Below are 17651 nucleotides of genomic sequence, written 5' to 3'. Positions count from 1 at the left end.
TACTCCATTAACACAGGTTAGCATGTGAACACTGCTGTTGTTTCTTATGGTTAACAGTTACCTTAGAAAATCAAAGTGAACATTGTTCATACCATTGTTGAGTTAATTTCAAGGTCAATTCTGTTGTTGGTTTTTAAGGTCAAACATACTTTGGTAAATTCTGTTTTGGTCAACAAGGTCAGCACTTTCAATAGAAACAGTGCTGTACATAAGTGCTTTGAAAAACAGCAAAGACTTCCTTTATCAAGGAAGTTTTAATTTCCTTCATTCTGCATTCAGCCTAGTATTAGTGTTAAATTCTTGTTCTTAATCTTATAATGGGACTTTGCACCATCTGAAAAATTGTTTGTAAACACAACTTTGGTATTTCTGTCCATGAACAACATTTTATGTTGGTTGAAAGCTGTTGTAAAAATGTTTTGCTCATATAAGTTTAAGTAAAATCCTAATGCCAGTTTTGTATATTAGCATGGACAAACCAGATACACAACGATATCCACTGCTAACTAAATATTGTGCAATAACGGCCAACATTTTCGTTCTCCATTTTTCACCAATTTACCTATAGCGGGATCTTGAAAATACTGGGCACGGCTCGTTTTTACTTGGACACTGCATGCATTTACTTGGGCACAGCATGCAATTTACTTGAAAGCCACTTTTAGGCAATACAGCAGTTCAAGTAGGAGAATTAGTCTGGGGAAAATATTTTAAAACAAGACCTTTAAGCAACTGGTAACTCCATCAAAAAGCACATAAATTATGTGTAACTAGGCTTTATACTTCTCATTTGTATGAAGTTTTCAGAGAAAAAACAAGCATTATAATGGTTCAGCTAAACTGGACTGAAAAATGATGACCATTAACACCTCCAAAACTTACACTGGAGTAGCCTTGTTACTGAACTTTCCTGCCCCATGTGGTTCTGGGATGATCTATGTATGAAAAGAATTGGAACCACTGCCTTACCCTTGCATGATCGTAAGAGGCGACTGATAGGGTCTTAACACTTGGTTTTGCTGTAACTCTGTGATTCCAGCAGGTATGCAAATTTTGATTCCATACCTCATGTTTTTATTTCGATGTAAATGAGATGTGAAACCAAAATTTGTAGTCCTGTTTGGCGCCATATAACCTATACTGTGTTTGTGCGCTGTAAAACCCAAATAAATACTGAACTTTCCTACACAGTTTAGTTGAAATCCAACCAGTTGTTCTTGATAAGTAGTCCTGATAACACTTGTAACAGATACCGGTAGACAGGGAAATGTGGGGATACAGTAATACAACAAGATATAAAGAACAACTTCTGACATATTTTATTATTAGCATTTTTATCACCGACAATTACTGTAACAATAATGGGATAACAATAACAAGCCAGATACTACTGCATATAATCATAACAGTTCACAAGATCTATCTAGCATCAGTTCACAAGATTCAGTTCACAAGATCTAGTAAACAGTTTACAAAATCTGGTCATCAGTTCACATGATCTAGCCAACAGTTTACAAGATCTAGTCATCAGTTCTCCTGATCTAGTCAACAGTTCACAAGATCAAGCCAACAGTTTACAAGATCTAGTCGATATATCCAGTCAATAATTCACAATATCCAGTTAATAATTCACAAGATCTAGTCAATAGTTCACACACTAGATGTAGCCAACAGTTCAAATGACCACGCCAACATTTACCAAGATCTAGTCATCAATTCATACAACCTATACAACAGTTCACAAGATCCATTCAATAGTTCACATGACCTGAACCACAGTTCACAAAATCTATTCAACAATTTACAAGATCCAGTCAATAGCTTAAAAAATCTAATCAACAGTTAATAAGATAGTTGAAAGTTTACAAGATCTAGTCAACCGTTCATGAACCTTGTCAACAGTTCACAAGATCCAGTCCTAAGTTCACAAGATGATTTTACACGAGTTAATTCTGTTAAGCAGCCAGCAACTGGAGCAACTTAATCAGACTGCAACAGGTAGGTGACTACTTCAGGTAATATATAATTAGAACAAAAAGTAAACTTGAGAAATGAGCTGACATACTGCTTAACTTAAGGCAAGTGTTTGCTTTAAACAGGTGGCCATTAAGATAGGTTTAGCTGCAAACTTAAAATCAGTATGACAATGGCTTAATCTCATTTTCATGTAACCATACTGACCCAGTCTGATTTCAGTACACAAATACTTAATAATCGGGTTCTTGTCATTGTTAGTAATTTGTTACTTCCCCTTGAGCGTAATTTCACTGTACAATTCAATGATGCCACATTTCTAGTGTTGTTACAGGTCAAAAGTTTGTTTAGAGAAATAGATGCAATAATGCGTATTTTGGAGAGACCTTTCTAATGATATACATAACTATCTTTAAGGCTTACTTACAACATTTCTTTTCATAAAACTTTATATGCATATGACACTTGTAAACATAAAGTATAGAATTTTGTCTCAAACGATACATTCTAAACATACAAAAACTAACTTACATTTCTGATTGCAGATACCGAAGATCAGTCTTATTTCCATTACGATTCTACATTATCACGTTTTTAAATAATACTGGTCCCTTTAGAAACAAACATAAAACAAGTATACAAAATATCAAAGCACATTTTAACCTTTAGCTTGCTGGCAGCATGTGATTATGCCTTTGCGACCAGTGCAGACCATGTTCTCCATTCAGTCAGTAATTTTTCAGTGAACACCCCTTCGAATAATAAGTGGTACTGCCCAAATTGGATGATGGACCAGTTCATGTTAGAAATTTAGTAAAAGGTTATTTCATTTTGTGCTTGAGCATCAGTTTTACAAAGTATTTCAGATATGCAAATATGGACTGTTAAGATAACAGCCACTTTAAATGAAAGACTATGGACTAATTTGCAAATCAACTGCCACACAGAGCATATACTTTGGCTGAGTTTCTGACTACATACTTCTTGAATGGTCACCATAAACTTTTAATCAGATGTTCTTATGGTGAAGTAAAAATGACAACCTCATGGGATTCAAAAGGCTTCTAATGCCTGAAAAAAACAAGAGCACCGCCTTGCGGGTGCTGACGCTCATCTGATTTTTTTTGTGTAATAGAAATATTGTCCTACCCATGATTTTCTAAGTCTAAAAAGGGCCATCATTCTTGCAAAAAGCAGGATAGAGTTATGTTTCTTGATGTTCAGTGTCCACTTATGATGGTGAAAAACTGTTGCAAGTTTTAAAGCAATAGCTTTGATAGTTTATGAGAAAAGTCGATTTAAACATAATACTCAACCAAGAAAATGATTTTCTAAGTCCAAAAGGGGCAATAATTATTGCAAAAAGCAGGATGGAGTTATGTTGCTTGCTGTACAGGGTCAGCTTATGATGGTCAACAAGTGTTGCAAGTTTCAAAGCGATAGCTTTGATAGTTTAAGAGAAAAAGTTGACCTAAACATAAAACTTAACCAAGAAATCTGATATTTTCTAAGTCCAAAAGGGGCCATAAATCTTGCAAAAAGCAGGATGGAGTTATGTTTCTTGCTGTACAGGGTCAACTTATGATGGTGAACAAGTGTTGCAAGTTTTAAAGCAATAGCTTTGATAGTTTAGGATAAAAGCTGACCTAAACATAAAACTTAACCAAGAAAACTGATTTTCTAAGTCCAAAAGGGGCAATAAATCTTGCAAAAAGCAAGATGGAGTTATGTTTCTTGATGTACAGGGTCTGCTTATGATGGTGAACAAGTATTCCAAGTTTCAAAGCAATAGCTTTGATAGTTTAGGAGAAAAGTTGACCTAAACATAAAACTTAACCAAGAAATCTGATATTTTCTAAGTACAAAAGGGGCCATAAATCTTGCAAAAAGCAAGATGGAGTTATGTTTCTTGCTATACAGGGTCAGCTTATGATGGTGAACAAGTATTCCAAGTTTCAAAGCAATAGCTTTGATAGTTTAGGAGAAAAGTTGACCTAAACATAAAACTTAACCAAGAAATCTGATATTTTCTAAGTACAAAAGGGGCCATAAATCTTGCAAAAAGCAAGATGGAGTTATGTTTCTTGCTATACAGGGTCAGCTTATGATGGTGAACAAGTATTCCAAGTTTCAAAGCAATAGCTTTGATTGTTTAGGAGAAAAGCTGACCTAGACATAAAACTTAATAAGGCAACGCCAATGCAGATGCTGACGCCGACGCCGACAACCGCTCAAGTGATGACAATAACTTATCATTTTTTTTCAAAAAATCAGATGAGCTAATAAGAGCTGTCAGAAGACAGCAATGCTTGACTATTCAACACCCTTGTCAAATGAATAAATATGAACACCCAAAAAGTGGCATAATTTTGTAAAAAAGCGAAACAGTTACTGAACCAAAGCAATGTAAGTCAGTTTATCACAGTGAATAAGTGTGTGAAGTTTCAAAGTACTCCCATAAGTGGTTACCGAGATACCAGCTTACATACAAAAACATAACCAAATCGATACACTGATGCCTTGCAGACAGCATCACGCAGATACCGACGAACAGGTAAGTCAGATAGATCTACTTGTTCTTCCATTAGTCAAGCTTAAAATGATCAAGCAATATTGCAAACCTACAGACATTGATTAACCTAAATGGAGAAGCACTTGTTCCATAGGGATATATTTCACCTTTGACAATATAGCATAAATTATGCAAATTAGCAACTCTTTACCAGTAACACTACAATATTTAAATATTGCAATTTAATAAATTAACTAAAATACATGTAAACATCAATCAAATTCATACATATTAGGTAACTGACTATTTGACACTACGGAACTATGATATGAATGAGACTTTGCCAACTTTCTTTTCTTTGATGACTTGGAACTACTTTTTCCGTGACGTTTTCTGGAACTACTGTGTGAATTACCTGGAATGATAGAGAAAAATTTAGTACAATGCAATTTATTGCATGAAATACATTTCAATGAAAGGTTGCAATCAGTTTTCACAAAGAAAAACTATTACAAAAGACTTTCACGGAAACACTTAGTGAAACTTTTATAAAGATAAAAGCTTCAGGAATTATAAAATTCATTTCTTTGACACTACTGCTGGGTGCGATTATTTTCATGTTTCAGGAAAATATTGAAGGACTTTCTACATCTATCTGAAAGCTTTACTGGATACTGTCAAAGTATAACATACTGGGAAATAAATAATTTTTTTGGTGGATTAATTCTCATGGATTTCACAAGTATGTTAATGTGTGCCAAATTTAAGGTAGTTCTGCACATTTGAATAATATTTTTCTAGAATGCAGAATTTGATTAAACCCCGATTTTTCAAAACTTCCGATTATACTTAGAAAATTCAGCAAATAAAAAAGATAGGGTCATGTGCTTGATTTTTTGCTAGACTGATTTGAAAAATTAGGACATCATGCAAGTTCTCATAATGGGAGCCTACGGGAAAATCACAATTTTCATAACATTTTCGCGAACATTTTTTTTTCTACAATGTAGATTTTAATGAAACTTCTCACAGTCGTATATAAACATATGACTGATAATATGGTGAAATAAAATGTATAGGTCTGTGTGCTTGTTTTTGATATATTTGCTCATGATGAAATGGATCCGCACATTTCAAGCTGGTTTTAATCCATTATTTTGAATTACATAACATGTCATTCATAAAATGATTTTCATTTCCGTACGCCGAATCCAGGCTTTTTTCTATGTTATCCGGATAAATGATGTTACGCCATCACTTCCAGTTTATCAAACATGCAGAACCACCTTAATCCAAGTGAAGTCTTAAAATTCTTATTCATTTCAAGTTCAAAGGTCGAAATCCACAAAATTTATATCCCCAGGAAATAGCTGTTAAGGCTAAAACCATGAAATTATTATCCAAAGAAATTACATGATTTGACAGTGTAATGTATGCTGTTGTAAGTGAAAAAGAATTTATTATTTTAGTCATTTAGATATTATATGACCGATTTTAATCATATGTAATGTGTTGGTTTCAAATTTACTTCTTTGTCAAACAGAACTCATAATGTCTTTGTTATAACGAGGCCAGAGAGCTAACTCACGACATGATTATCTATACTGAATTGAGAGTAACTGGTAATGTATACTGACTATTACTGTTATTTGTAGATGTAGAATCGGTTGGCGAGGATGTGTTTGACGCTGCCTCCCACTGTAGAGATTCTCGTAGAGATTGACTATCACCATCTACATACGTGTCTATATCAACATTATCATCATCATCACCATGTAATCTACAATATCACACAATCAAATTTCATCTGATATTTAAAATATCCATACTACTATACAATATGCATTTTAGCTTTAATACATATGACAAAATCCCTCCCAGACAAAATCAATCCTAGCCCTAACTGCCCAACTTAAGATTTTCGATTCGTTCCATTTAAAAAAAGTTATATTTATCGTATGGGGGTTGTGGGTTTATCCTACATTCATACTAATTCATCTGAATCACTCTTTTTGCAATTGATAACAAGCACAATCCATTGTTATGGAAACACCTTGGACTGGTCACAGTTTTTTTAAAATGATCAATTCATATTGACAATACCTCACAAAACGTTCAAAGCAACTCATCAAAAGTCCTGTTAACTTGGAATATACTTACCCTGTTCCTAACAAGAAATGTCTGACTTGTCGTCTCTGTTCATCTGAATGTTGGGGACATTTATGGGACCTGGAATGGAAAAAATTGTTCTACCATATAGAGGATACCGTATAGAGGACATATATTCACTTTATGTTAGAGAACTGTTGTACTGTTAATCATCAATGTATATTTTAGCAGTCACCTGTTATCTAATTCAAGCGTTTGAAAATATGTATTGTCCAATACATGGTTCAATTACAATATAAATTTTCAGAAATTAACAGAATAAAAATAAGTAAGTTCTTTCAAATGCAAAAGCCATAAATTGCTTGTAACCAAAAGGAATTCAAATCAAGCATATCTATTTATCAAGTGTGACGATCTGTAAAAGTCTGAATGTATTTCACAAAATAATGAAAGAAGTAGCTGGATTTTCAGAAAGTACAAACAGAGTAGTCCAAATCTTAATCCTCTACGGGGAAACAAAAATACAATACTAGTACCTAGTGCACATTTTCTTTGTATGACCAGAAATCACTCCACATGTCTGAAATTATAATAGGGCGACATTTCAAGAAGTGTTGTGTACTCATTAGACTAGTAAATCTGTATACGCATAGTAAGGGTCTGCTGGAAGATATCTAAATGCCTTGCTAGAAGTAAATGTCCAAAACTTGATCAGCAAAATTAGACATCACAAGTGTTATCAAATTGTACTGTTTCATTTTTGTTTGGTTTAACGTCACATCAACTCAATTATAGGTCAAACAGCAATTTTACAGCTTTTGATGGCAGAGGAAGATCCCAGGTGCCCCTCCAGACATTAGGGGACACCTAACTAGAACCACTGACCTTCTGTAAGCCAGTAGAATGGTTTCCTCACATGAAAGTGATGAGGGACTAGAAATTTGAAGTCAATAACTTTAACAATTCAGCTACACAGACCCCTGTTCTCGTCTAAATTGTACTATATTAAAGACAACAAATACTATCGGAACAGAAAAATAAAACCTTTCTTTGGTTTGGCCAGATCATTTTAAGATTTAGTTTATCAAACTTAGACATATGTATATGGGTTAGGTGATTCCTGCCATTAGAAATTGCAATTGCATACCAGTAAATGTACTCGCTGCATTTCTTTTCTAGATATCATTTCATAGTACAAACACAAAACTTAAGATTTCTACCTATATTCAGATCAGATTTATTTATCAAACTATAGGTCATGTTCATTAAAATCTTTTCAATTGAGTGGCCCTATCACGACCAAACTACCCACACACCAGACCACTGCTCTTATCATCAAGATATGAGAATATTATATGCTTATTTTCATAGCACTTTGGAGAAAACAAGATGTTTACTTACAGACATTAATAAAGTCTTTTTATCCTCTGAAATAAATTTAAAAAATCATTAAGTAAACATCTGGCTTAACATACTAAATTATAAATATACACTTTAATTCAATTAAGTATCAGCCATCTTTATCATGTTAAAGCTAAGTCAGTTTATCAGTCATGTCATTTTTTTTTACTTTCACAATGGAAACAAAGTAATATCAAATAATAAAAATTTCAGCTTGTTTAAGTCATACTGAAAAAAGCACCAAAGAAAATTAAATTATTGCTTTACATAGACATTATGTAGAACTGTAAATCTGTTAGGAACATAAAAAATGTAGCCAGGAATAGTTTACCTAGTGTCATGTACTCGTAACCACCTATAGAATCCGGGGTATCCGCCCTCTCCTGCTTGTACGCCATTTCTGACAGATGAAGACTTGACTCTTAAATACAGTCAAACAAAACAAATTAAATCTTCTATCTAAAGACTAAACATAGGGTAACAAGTCTGGTGCAAAGACAGTTAAAGCAGACTGACATCATCATAGTTCTTTTCCATTCAAGAAATCAGATCAGTTTATACGAACTCTTATTTACGGTGGCTCAAATTTAAACAAGAGCACCGCCTTGCGGGTGCTGACGCTCATCTGATTTTTTTTGTGTAATAGAAATATTGTCCTACCCATGATTTTCTAAGTCTAAAAAGGGCCATCATTCTTGCAAAAAGCAGGATAGAATTATGTTTCTTGATGTACAGTGTCCACTTATGATGGTGAAAAACTGTTGCAAGTTTTACAGCAATAGCTTTGATAGTTTATGAGAAAAGTTGACTTAAACATAATACTCAACCAAGAAAATGATTTACTAAGTCCAAAAGGGGCAATAATTATTGCAAAAGGCAGGATGGAGTTATGTTGCTTGCTGTACAGGGTCTGCTTATGATGGTGAACAAGTATTCCAAGTTTCAAAGCAATAGCTTTGATAGTTTAGGAGAAAAGTTGACCTAAACATAAAACTTAACCAAGAAAACTGATTTTCTAAGTCCAAAAGGGGCAATAAATCTTGCAAAAAGCAAGATGGAGTTATGTTTCTTGATGTACAGGGTCTGCTTATGATGGTGAACAAGTATTCCAAGTTTCAAAGCAATAGCTTTGATAGTTTAGGAGGAAAGTTGACCTAAACATAAAACTTAACCAAGAAAACTGATTTTCTAAGTCCAAAAGGGGCAATAAATCTTGCAAAAAGCAAGATGGAGTTATGTTTCTTGATGTACAGGGTCTGCTTATGATGGTGAACAAGTATTCCAAGTTTAGTTTAGGAAAAAAGCTGACCTAAACATAAAACTTAACCAGGCAACGCCGACGCCGACGCCGACGCCGACGCCGACAACCGCTCAAGTGATGACAATAACTCATCATTTTTTTTCAAAAAATCAGATGAGCTAAAAAGCAACCTTACTACTGTATTTCAAAGTAATTGTCACCTTTTAAATAAAGTACAACTGTAGCTTTAAACAGAAATAAATATTATAAACTCAGTCATGTTTGAAAAGAGACAAAGGCGTGACTTTGCAGCACATGATCATGTCTTAACATTCCCATCACTTTTGCCAGGAGACAATTTTTTCATGTCAACACAATTGAGTTTTTTTTCACTTCCTCATAACTGTAAATGCATATGAATTCAATTGAAAATATGATATTCACTTCAAGGAATTCACACAGGACTTCAAAATTTCTTCAACATAACCAGAACACTGTGACAAGTGAGTCTGAGTTTTAAATGTTTTGACAAGGAGATTAATTTACCCGCTAATGCTGATCCATTCTTCAAACGTGAATTTTTGTGTCGTCTTGGAGAATTGCTTCTTTTTTCCTTCCTTAACTTTTTAACTGCAAACAAGTAAGAAGTTAAATTGTTTAACTTATACAAAAGATTTTGTGACTTTGTACAACTGTTACTTTTAGATCATGACTGTTTCAGACTATGCAATGATGCAGATTTGAATGAATGAATAAGATCGATTGTATGGCTATTCGACACAAAAAGGCTACATCTTGCCAAGCAGAAGTGAAATTAAAACAAGAGAGCCATAATTGCCCTATATCATTCACCTGACAAAATGGGTACAAAATTTCTTGGTAGAGGATCTCTACGCAATAATATATGACAAATATCTAAGCTGTAGGCTTTGAGGTTTTAGAAAAGTGAACCCCTGCATTGGTGCAAAATTTGAACAAACTTGGTAGGAGACTACTACACAATCCTACATGCCAAATATTTAAGCTCTGGCTCTTACGGTTTTACAGAAGGATGTTTTTAAAAAAAAAAAATCTTCTATATGCCCATGTAAAACAAGTGAACCAAGGGGCAGGGCCAATTGTAACCCCAGGGACGTAATTTGAGAAACTTTGGTAGAGGACCACTAGACAATGCTACAAGCCAAATAAATATTTAAGCTCTTGGTTTTGCAGTTTTAAAGAAAAAGACTGAAAACAGTGAGAGTTGCATGTTCGCATTGATGATAGACTGGAGACAATATGTCTACGGTCAGACGTCCTCCACCTTACATTCATGTTAGAGGCTACTGGATACACGTGGGGAACTTTTTTGCACCTTGTTTGTAATACAAATCCTCTGATAGCAGAAAAAAAAGAAAAAGTACAAAATGCACCTACTTTTCTTATCAGGGTACATGGACCAGTCTGCATCATTATAATCATCATCACTCTCCCCACTGTCATGTTTTAATGGATCTTGTCCCAGTCTGTAAGACAAAAGCACAATTATTCTACAAGAATATACTGACTGAATATTGAGTTTGTATTTTGTATAAATCTGTGGTAACAGTGATATTAACAATACTGTATATGAATTTCAGAAATATCTTTTTATCTTTTTGTTTTAACATTACTACCAATCAGACGCCGGCATTTGTACAGGGTTGCCAGCAATCTGGGTGGATAAAATTCCCTGACTTTTCCCTGACTTTTCCCTGACCAATTCATGTTTTTCACTGACCAAAACCGCCAAACATTTGAACGGCTTCCTGACCTCCCCTATAGCCGTCCAATCCTCCCATTATTTTTTTTCCAAATGTTTTGTATTTATTTTCCAATATATTAAACATAAACATCAAACACAATGATAATAAACACGGTTTTCTTTCTTGTATGACTGTTTGGTGGTCAAGTCAATGAAACATAATTGTGACTATTGGTCAGTGAAACCTAATTATTAAGAGATACATATCAAAAGCATCTTTGCAAGACATGTAACTATCAAAAATCTAACATCATTTAAGGTACACTTTCCTCATGGTAAAAACAATAAAGTATGGTTAATAACAAGACCATTGGAACCCTGCTAGTATTAGCAAAATATCATTCTCAAAAATCCAAGATCTGTTATCATACAGTTTCCTAGAGGCAAAAGCAATAAAACACCATGACTAATAGCAAGACCATTGGAATCATATTGACAAAGCATCACTCTCAAAATCCAAGATCTCTTAATATACAGTGTCCTAGTCACTGTGGCAAAAACAATAAAGCATCATGACTAATACTGTAGTAGCAAGACTATTGGAATCCTATTGGCAAAACATCTCTCTCAAAATCCAAGATCTTTAAATAGTTTCCTAGTGGCATAACAATAAAGCATTGATAATAACAAGATCATTTGAAGCATATCTGCAAGGCATAATTCTTAAGGCACACTTTCTTTGTGGCAAAAAAAACAATAAAGCATAGTTAATAACAAAAAGAGTTTTCACAATATTCATGACTAGAAAATATTGTGTTAGTAACGGAAAACTATTCATCTCTACATTATAAGACATACACAGAAATGGCAAGACTGACAAACTGACATTTCACATTTTCTATCCTGTGAAGATGAACTGAAGGCATTACTGCCAAGATGTATGGCTAGAGCGATCCCATGATATACTTGTACATTATAAATACTTTCAATCAGTTCCTCAGTTTCTTTTCAAGACTTTCAACATTTTTCATTTCATCATCCATCTCTTTTCTCTTTCCATGTGACTTATCCCTCAGAGCATTTGATTTCACCAATAACTGCAGATTGTTTTTGGTTTCAGCTTGTTTGGCCAGTTCATCAGCTTCAGCAACTAATTTTTCTGCCATTTTCTTCAAACTTGCTGTTCTCTTCTTTGCTTCATCCAGCTGCTTTTGAGTTTCTTCTCTTTCCTTTTCTTTTTGCTTCTTCTCGTCTTCTACCTTTGTTTCTTGCACATGAGTCTTGTACCTATGATATGCATGCTTGCAGCTCTGTAGTAATTCTTTACTGATGCACTCATGGATAGGCTTGTCTTGACTTTTAAGACCAGCATAGGCTCTTCTGTATGTGATGAGGGTATGTTCATTCATGTTCACTTTCAACAGCTCCTTATTGTCTGAGAATCCCCTTTCAACAGATGACTGGCCATGAGACAGAAGGAGCATGTCTTTCACAACACTGAATAACTCACTGTATTCAGCCTTCATGCCAATATCCTTATGGAACAGTACATCGATACCATCCTTGTTGTCCATTCTATAGGATTCATACACTTCCTTCTTCTCACTTTCAATGACTGACAACCATTTTTGATATTGTTGCATAACAATGTCACAACATTTCGCATCTCTAAGTCTGTTATCAAGTAGACACTGTAGCAACTTCCTGAACATTTGTTTTGCTGAATCTGGGTGCTTTGCCATATGATTTGGGTTAATGGACACCAAATACCTCACAACTGAATATTTCAGAGGACATCTTTCTAGTAATTTCATGCACAACTTCTGCAGAAACAGCATGCATTCTTTTCTGAAAGCAAGAACTTGTAGATCACTAACTAGCTTCTCTCTTTCTGCTTTTCTCAGATGCTGCATTGATGCGAAGCCTATTTCCACACGTTTTGGATGTACAACATTTTCAGAAGCCATCACATCTATGTTTGCAAGTTTTGCTTTAGTGTTTGCTTTTTCCAAGACCTCTGGCTTGATGAACCTCTCCAGAATCATCTTCAGTAATGAATACAGCTCTTCTGCCAAGAATGGCAGCATTGGATTGTCACTTTGGATTTTTTTCAGGAATGGTTGCAAGGTTTGAGCCACATTCACAAAAAACTACAACTTGGCAATAGTAAGAGGATCTTGGACATGTTTCGTGAGCTTCTGGAATGAGCTTATGGAAGGAATTTTGCTCTTTGCTCTACTTGAGATCTTCCGTACATATTTTACAACTCCTGGCCAAATCTCAATCGCTCATTCAGCTACAGGAATGTCCTCTAGCCATCTTGTTGAACAGAATCGTAATGGAAACACTCCTGATTCACTTATAGATTCATAATCTTCTCTTCTTGCTGGAGAATCTTCAAACACGTACCAAAGTGATCTCAATAAGCTGTCAAGCTCCCAACCAGTGGCAGAGGCACCAGTCTTAAAACTTCCATGCACAACATGAAGTCCACATGAACCTAAATTCAGAAGACCAGGCATACTAGAGTCCTCTAGTTCTCGATCCTTCGTAATTTCATCAAAGAACTTCCAGTTAGTGGCTGGTCCATCCATTGAAATTTGCAACAGGTTGGAGTATCTCAAGGCTTGTATTCCACTCTTGAAGTTGGTTACAAGGTCTGATGCTCTGGTGTGGCCAAGAAACTGGGAATTGAAATATCTTGTTTGTACCCTATTAATGTTACAATCCCAAATTCGAACCAGCATATCCATTTGCTCCTGTTGCAAAGCTTTGTTCAATGATTCATCAAATGAAATAACATACTTGTTTTCAGGTACCTGTAATTGTTGCAGAAGTTTGTCATGGTAGAATGGGGCTAGTCCATAACTAATTAGATAGGAACACTTGGTTTTGCTGCATTGAAATTGCTTGGCAATGTCACTATCTGGGAACATAGCACAGAACAGCTCATTATTTCCTTGACAGGAACTGGTAGAATACTTGGAAATAAGTGTTTTCATAGCCCACAAAACCTCAGCTTTCAATGTCTCTTCTTTAAGAGTCCACTGTGATATTGGCCGTGTGATGGTGCTCGGCTGTTCTGCAGGCGGAGGTGGGATTTCAAGCAATGGTGTTGTTTGGTCTGGTAACTCGGCACTTGTTGTTGTTGTCTGGCCGGATCCCCCTTCTGCACTAGTAACTGTTGCTGTTGCAGCCGAGTTTTCAACTTTTCAAGATGTGACAGCATAGTTTTTTCTTTCTTAATCTTTGTAATTAAGCAAAGTTTTTCAATATGTCTCTTTCCTTTTGCATGGCTCTTTAGAGCCTGTTTGCCAATGTTTCCTAATGAAAATGACCCTCCACCACAAATAACACATCTTGCTTTATTCACATTTTTTGGATCTTTTCCTACCCAACTCTTAAACTCAATGTCTGTCAGCCAACTGTCATTGAAAGATGGCTGTTTACTACTCATTATTGGTTAGTTGGTTAGTTTTGTCATGCTAGTAGGGAAGTGCCTGAAATAGTAACTTGTTTATAATACATGCCATCAACAATGTACTTAGATGTGTATGTTATGATATTATTTAACAAACAGAAAACACCTGGAGTACCTACGACAAAAAAAGTGTATTAGAATAATGTTAGTTGTAGGCTCTCTTCATGTGTCACTTTCCTACAAAATAACAAAAAAATGTTGGTTAGCTCTGGAGGCAAGGGTTGCAAAGCCTTTCAGTCTTCAAGCAAAATCAGTGTTTAAAGAAAAATGGGGGATTTAAACAAATTAAATGCATGTTACAGTATTACATCATTAAACTTTGTTTTTAATTACTTAAATTTAATGCTTGAAGACTGCTATAGCCACAAAAGTTTAAAATGATTAACTTCTTCGAGCTTTGAAATCGTTTTTCCCTGACTTTTCCCTGACTTTCCAGGATTTTCATTTTTCACTGACCAAATTTTAAAATTCCCTGACAATTGCCTGACCTTGAAAAAGAAACCAATTTCCCTGACTTTTCAAGACTGCTGGCAACCCTGTTGTATGTGCAATTGTTCAGGGTAGCATTCTGGTACATCAACATTACATCATTTCCAGTTTGTGAAACTGAAGTTCTTTGCCTATATGAAGAAATAGAAAATGTCACTATATTGCAGATTCTGATTGTATTACTGATTCCTCTTCAATATCCAATCTAGTGTAATGCAATGTATTCAATGTATATCTTTTAGGAGCATAAGCATAGAAGACAACCAAGCAAAACTAATAGCAGACTAAGTTTGATTGAGTCTGAAATGGGCAACACACCTTAGCATCTGCTTAAGCGGAACGCTATTTTAGCCAAACCATAAACACTGAATGGACACCAAAGGACCAGAAAATATAACAACACTTAATATAAGTCAAAATGTACAAACATTGTGTAACCAGGCAACTCCAAGAACACAACTGTTACATTTACCTGTCTTTCAACACTTTGTAAGCAGCTAGCTGTTGTATATACCTGGTAGCTTTAAGAACACAATTATTACATTCACATTTACCTGTCTTTCAACACTTTCTGTGATCTGCGACTAGCAATCCTGGAACTGTTTCTTCCCATGCCCATACATTTTTCAAGATGTGGAGCAAATCTTGATGCGGCAAGATTTCTCTGGCAGTTTGGACACACACATTCTAACTGTTTCTTCGCAGGTGGGTTTCCAAATACATCAACACCTGGACGGTCCACAATTGCTAAAGGATGGAATAAAAAACAATGCATAGATACATTTAAATTTTAGCTACATCAGCTTTTCACAAAATGCAGGTGAAAGATTTAAGAGTATATGTAGAGTTACAGAGTAAAGCTTAGTTTGAAATGCCAAGAAATTATTTCCTTAACATTGAAGCAACAACAAACTGAAATGTTAAAAGTATTAATAAACTTACCATGTTCAACCTGTGACCTGAAAAATATAAAAAAGTAACTGTACTTTAAAATTTCTCTCAAATAAGTACAACTTATCATTCCAAACTTAACAGTAACAAATTCTTCAATATCTGGTGGTAAATACTTGATTTCTCGCCACAGTTGTAGATCTATTAGAGATGATTAGTGTTCATCTTACCAGAAAAGTATTCGTTAAAGCTTATATCCATGTTGTTGGTCAAAGCTTGCATAGTGTGATACAGCTTATGTCACATGTACTATAAATTTTACCATTTTGCACACCTTTATTATTTCATATTACAGACAATATTCTTGTTGATACTTATATCTCAGTAACTTACTGCGGATCAGTATCGCCCAGGAAAAGTGTTCCAAGTTTACTAGATCGGTGCACTTCAAAACAAAGCCCGAGTGTGACATCATCAATTATGTCATTCATCACAGTTATCAACTCATCCTGAAAAAGTGAAAAACATCTCCGTTATCAAATCTGTTTCACATTAAGACTATAGAACACTTAGCATTAAAATATCATGGGGTGAAAATTTCTTCTGCAGGTGAAGTCTTACCCTGCTAAATTTCTATAATGAACTTGGCCATCTTTCAATCTGAACAGTACCATTAACTGTGAAAAGGGGTGCTTAATAAAACTTTGATACTGACTGAATGGCAAACAGTGCAGATCATGATCAGACTACACCGATGTGCCATCTAGCTGGCTTATGCTATCCAGATTGCCTGCCCTTGTATAAAATAACGGCTGCAGTGGCACCTCGGATGTTCCTCCATCACCAAAATCTTGTAAATCTGCCATATCATGATCGACACAAACTGTGTCGATGTGACACGAATCCCAAGGAAAAAACATATCATCAACAATGCTAAGTTAGTGCTTGAAATTTTTTTACTCCACCCAGAGCACTCGTTTGGCTGTTTTTGGGGCCGAATATGGGCCCCATTCCCCTATAAATAATATGTTGTTTTTTTGCCCTTTCTCAGATTAGAAGGAAAATAAAGAAAGACCAAACTTAAGGTAATCATATGTTCATAATAAGTTGGTTCTACCATTCTAACCATCACTGATAGTGTTAACAGTCTGTGTATACTGATCAGATATTAAATATAACGTTATTCCTTTAATGACAGTCGAAAGGCCAATCTGTATTGTAGGTCTACTACATTGGTTTTGAATGTCCCTCATGCCTGAAAAAAAAAATGCCAGCTGACATTGTCAATACATCACATTTAAGTATTCCTCCAACATTCAGATATGATAGTTTTTGCAGAAATGCCATCGTCTGTGATTTAAACGGCTTTAGAATTCCTTGCCGCTATTTGTTTACAAGTTGTTTAATCTGGATTACCCCACCCACCCCATTTAGAATAGGGGAAGTGTCAAGATCCTTCCTTTCTTAAATACTGTAGATAAGTCGGTTGCATTTTCCATGCAGATAAAATGATTCAATCTGTCAATACCTCAGCTAAATCTGCACTGCTCTCACCATCCTCTGGTGCGTTTATTTCCATGTCAAACTATGAAAAAAAAAAAGACAAATAAATAAACCGGAAGTTACAAAATTACTCCCCTTGATTTCAGCGCAATGTGTTAAAAATGCTCGAGAAATCTGCTCTGCACGAAATAAACTAACGACTTGCTAAATGCAAAATTCAACAAAAATTAAAGATCCCACGTCATGCAATACATGTAACCCATTTAGAAGGAATCTTTGTAATTACAGAAACAAAAGGATTTAAAAATAGATCTAGTGTCTTTTTTCA

The 17651-nt window shown here is 35.0% G+C and overlaps 1 protein-coding gene across 3 annotated transcripts; it reads right to left on the bottom strand.

Moving 5' to 3' along the window:
• Positions 1 to 1450: 1450 nt before the first annotated feature.
• On the bottom strand, positions 1451 to 17487 carry LOC123559940 (ataxin-7-like protein 3). Of its 3 annotated transcripts, none has more exons than XM_045352112.2 (12): positions 17349 to 17487; positions 16214 to 16329; positions 15872 to 15888; positions 15484 to 15676; positions 10653 to 10741; positions 9783 to 9866; positions 8328 to 8417; positions 7997 to 8022; positions 7132 to 7175; positions 6647 to 6715; positions 6124 to 6266; positions 1451 to 4901 (listed from the first exon to the last, which is right to left on the bottom strand). In XM_045352112.2, the coding sequence occupies exons 1-12, from the start codon at positions 17397 to 17399 to the stop codon at positions 4759 to 4761; spliced, it is 1065 nt and encodes a 354-aa protein (XP_045208047.2). In that variant the 5' UTR covers positions 17400 to 17487; the 3' UTR covers positions 1451 to 4758. The 3 variants fall into 3 exon arrangements, with proteins under 3 accessions (XP_045208047.2, XP_045208048.2, XP_045208049.2); XM_045352113.2 differs by lacking the exon at positions 17349 to 17487 and adding an exon at positions 17116 to 17244; XM_045352114.2 differs by lacking the exon at positions 17349 to 17487 and adding an exon at positions 17111 to 17243.
• Between the last annotated feature and the right edge of the window lie 164 nt (positions 17488 to 17651).

This window comes from Mercenaria mercenaria, chromosome 10 (assembly GCF_021730395.1).
Source record: "Mercenaria mercenaria strain notata chromosome 10, MADL_Memer_1, whole genome shotgun sequence".
NCBI classification, from domain to species: Eukaryota; Metazoa; Mollusca; class Bivalvia; order Venerida; family Veneridae; genus Mercenaria; species Mercenaria mercenaria.
This window is presented reverse-complemented; position numbering and strand designations above follow the sequence as displayed.

Excerpts from the sequence above, each read along its gene's own strand:
- LOC123559940 (XM_045352114.2), bottom strand. The coding sequence starts at position 17,167 with ATGGCATTTCTGCAAAAACTATCATATCTGAATGTTGGAGGAATACTT. Across the intron at positions 16,330-17,110 it reads GAGGAATACTTAAATGTGAT|GATGAGTTGATAACTGTGAT; the intron begins GTATTGACAATG and ends TCACTTTTTCAG. Across the intron at positions 6,716-7,131 it reads ACAAAGAAAATGTGCACTAG|GTCCCATAAATGTCCCCAAC; the intron begins GTACTAGTATTG and ends TTTCCATTCCAG.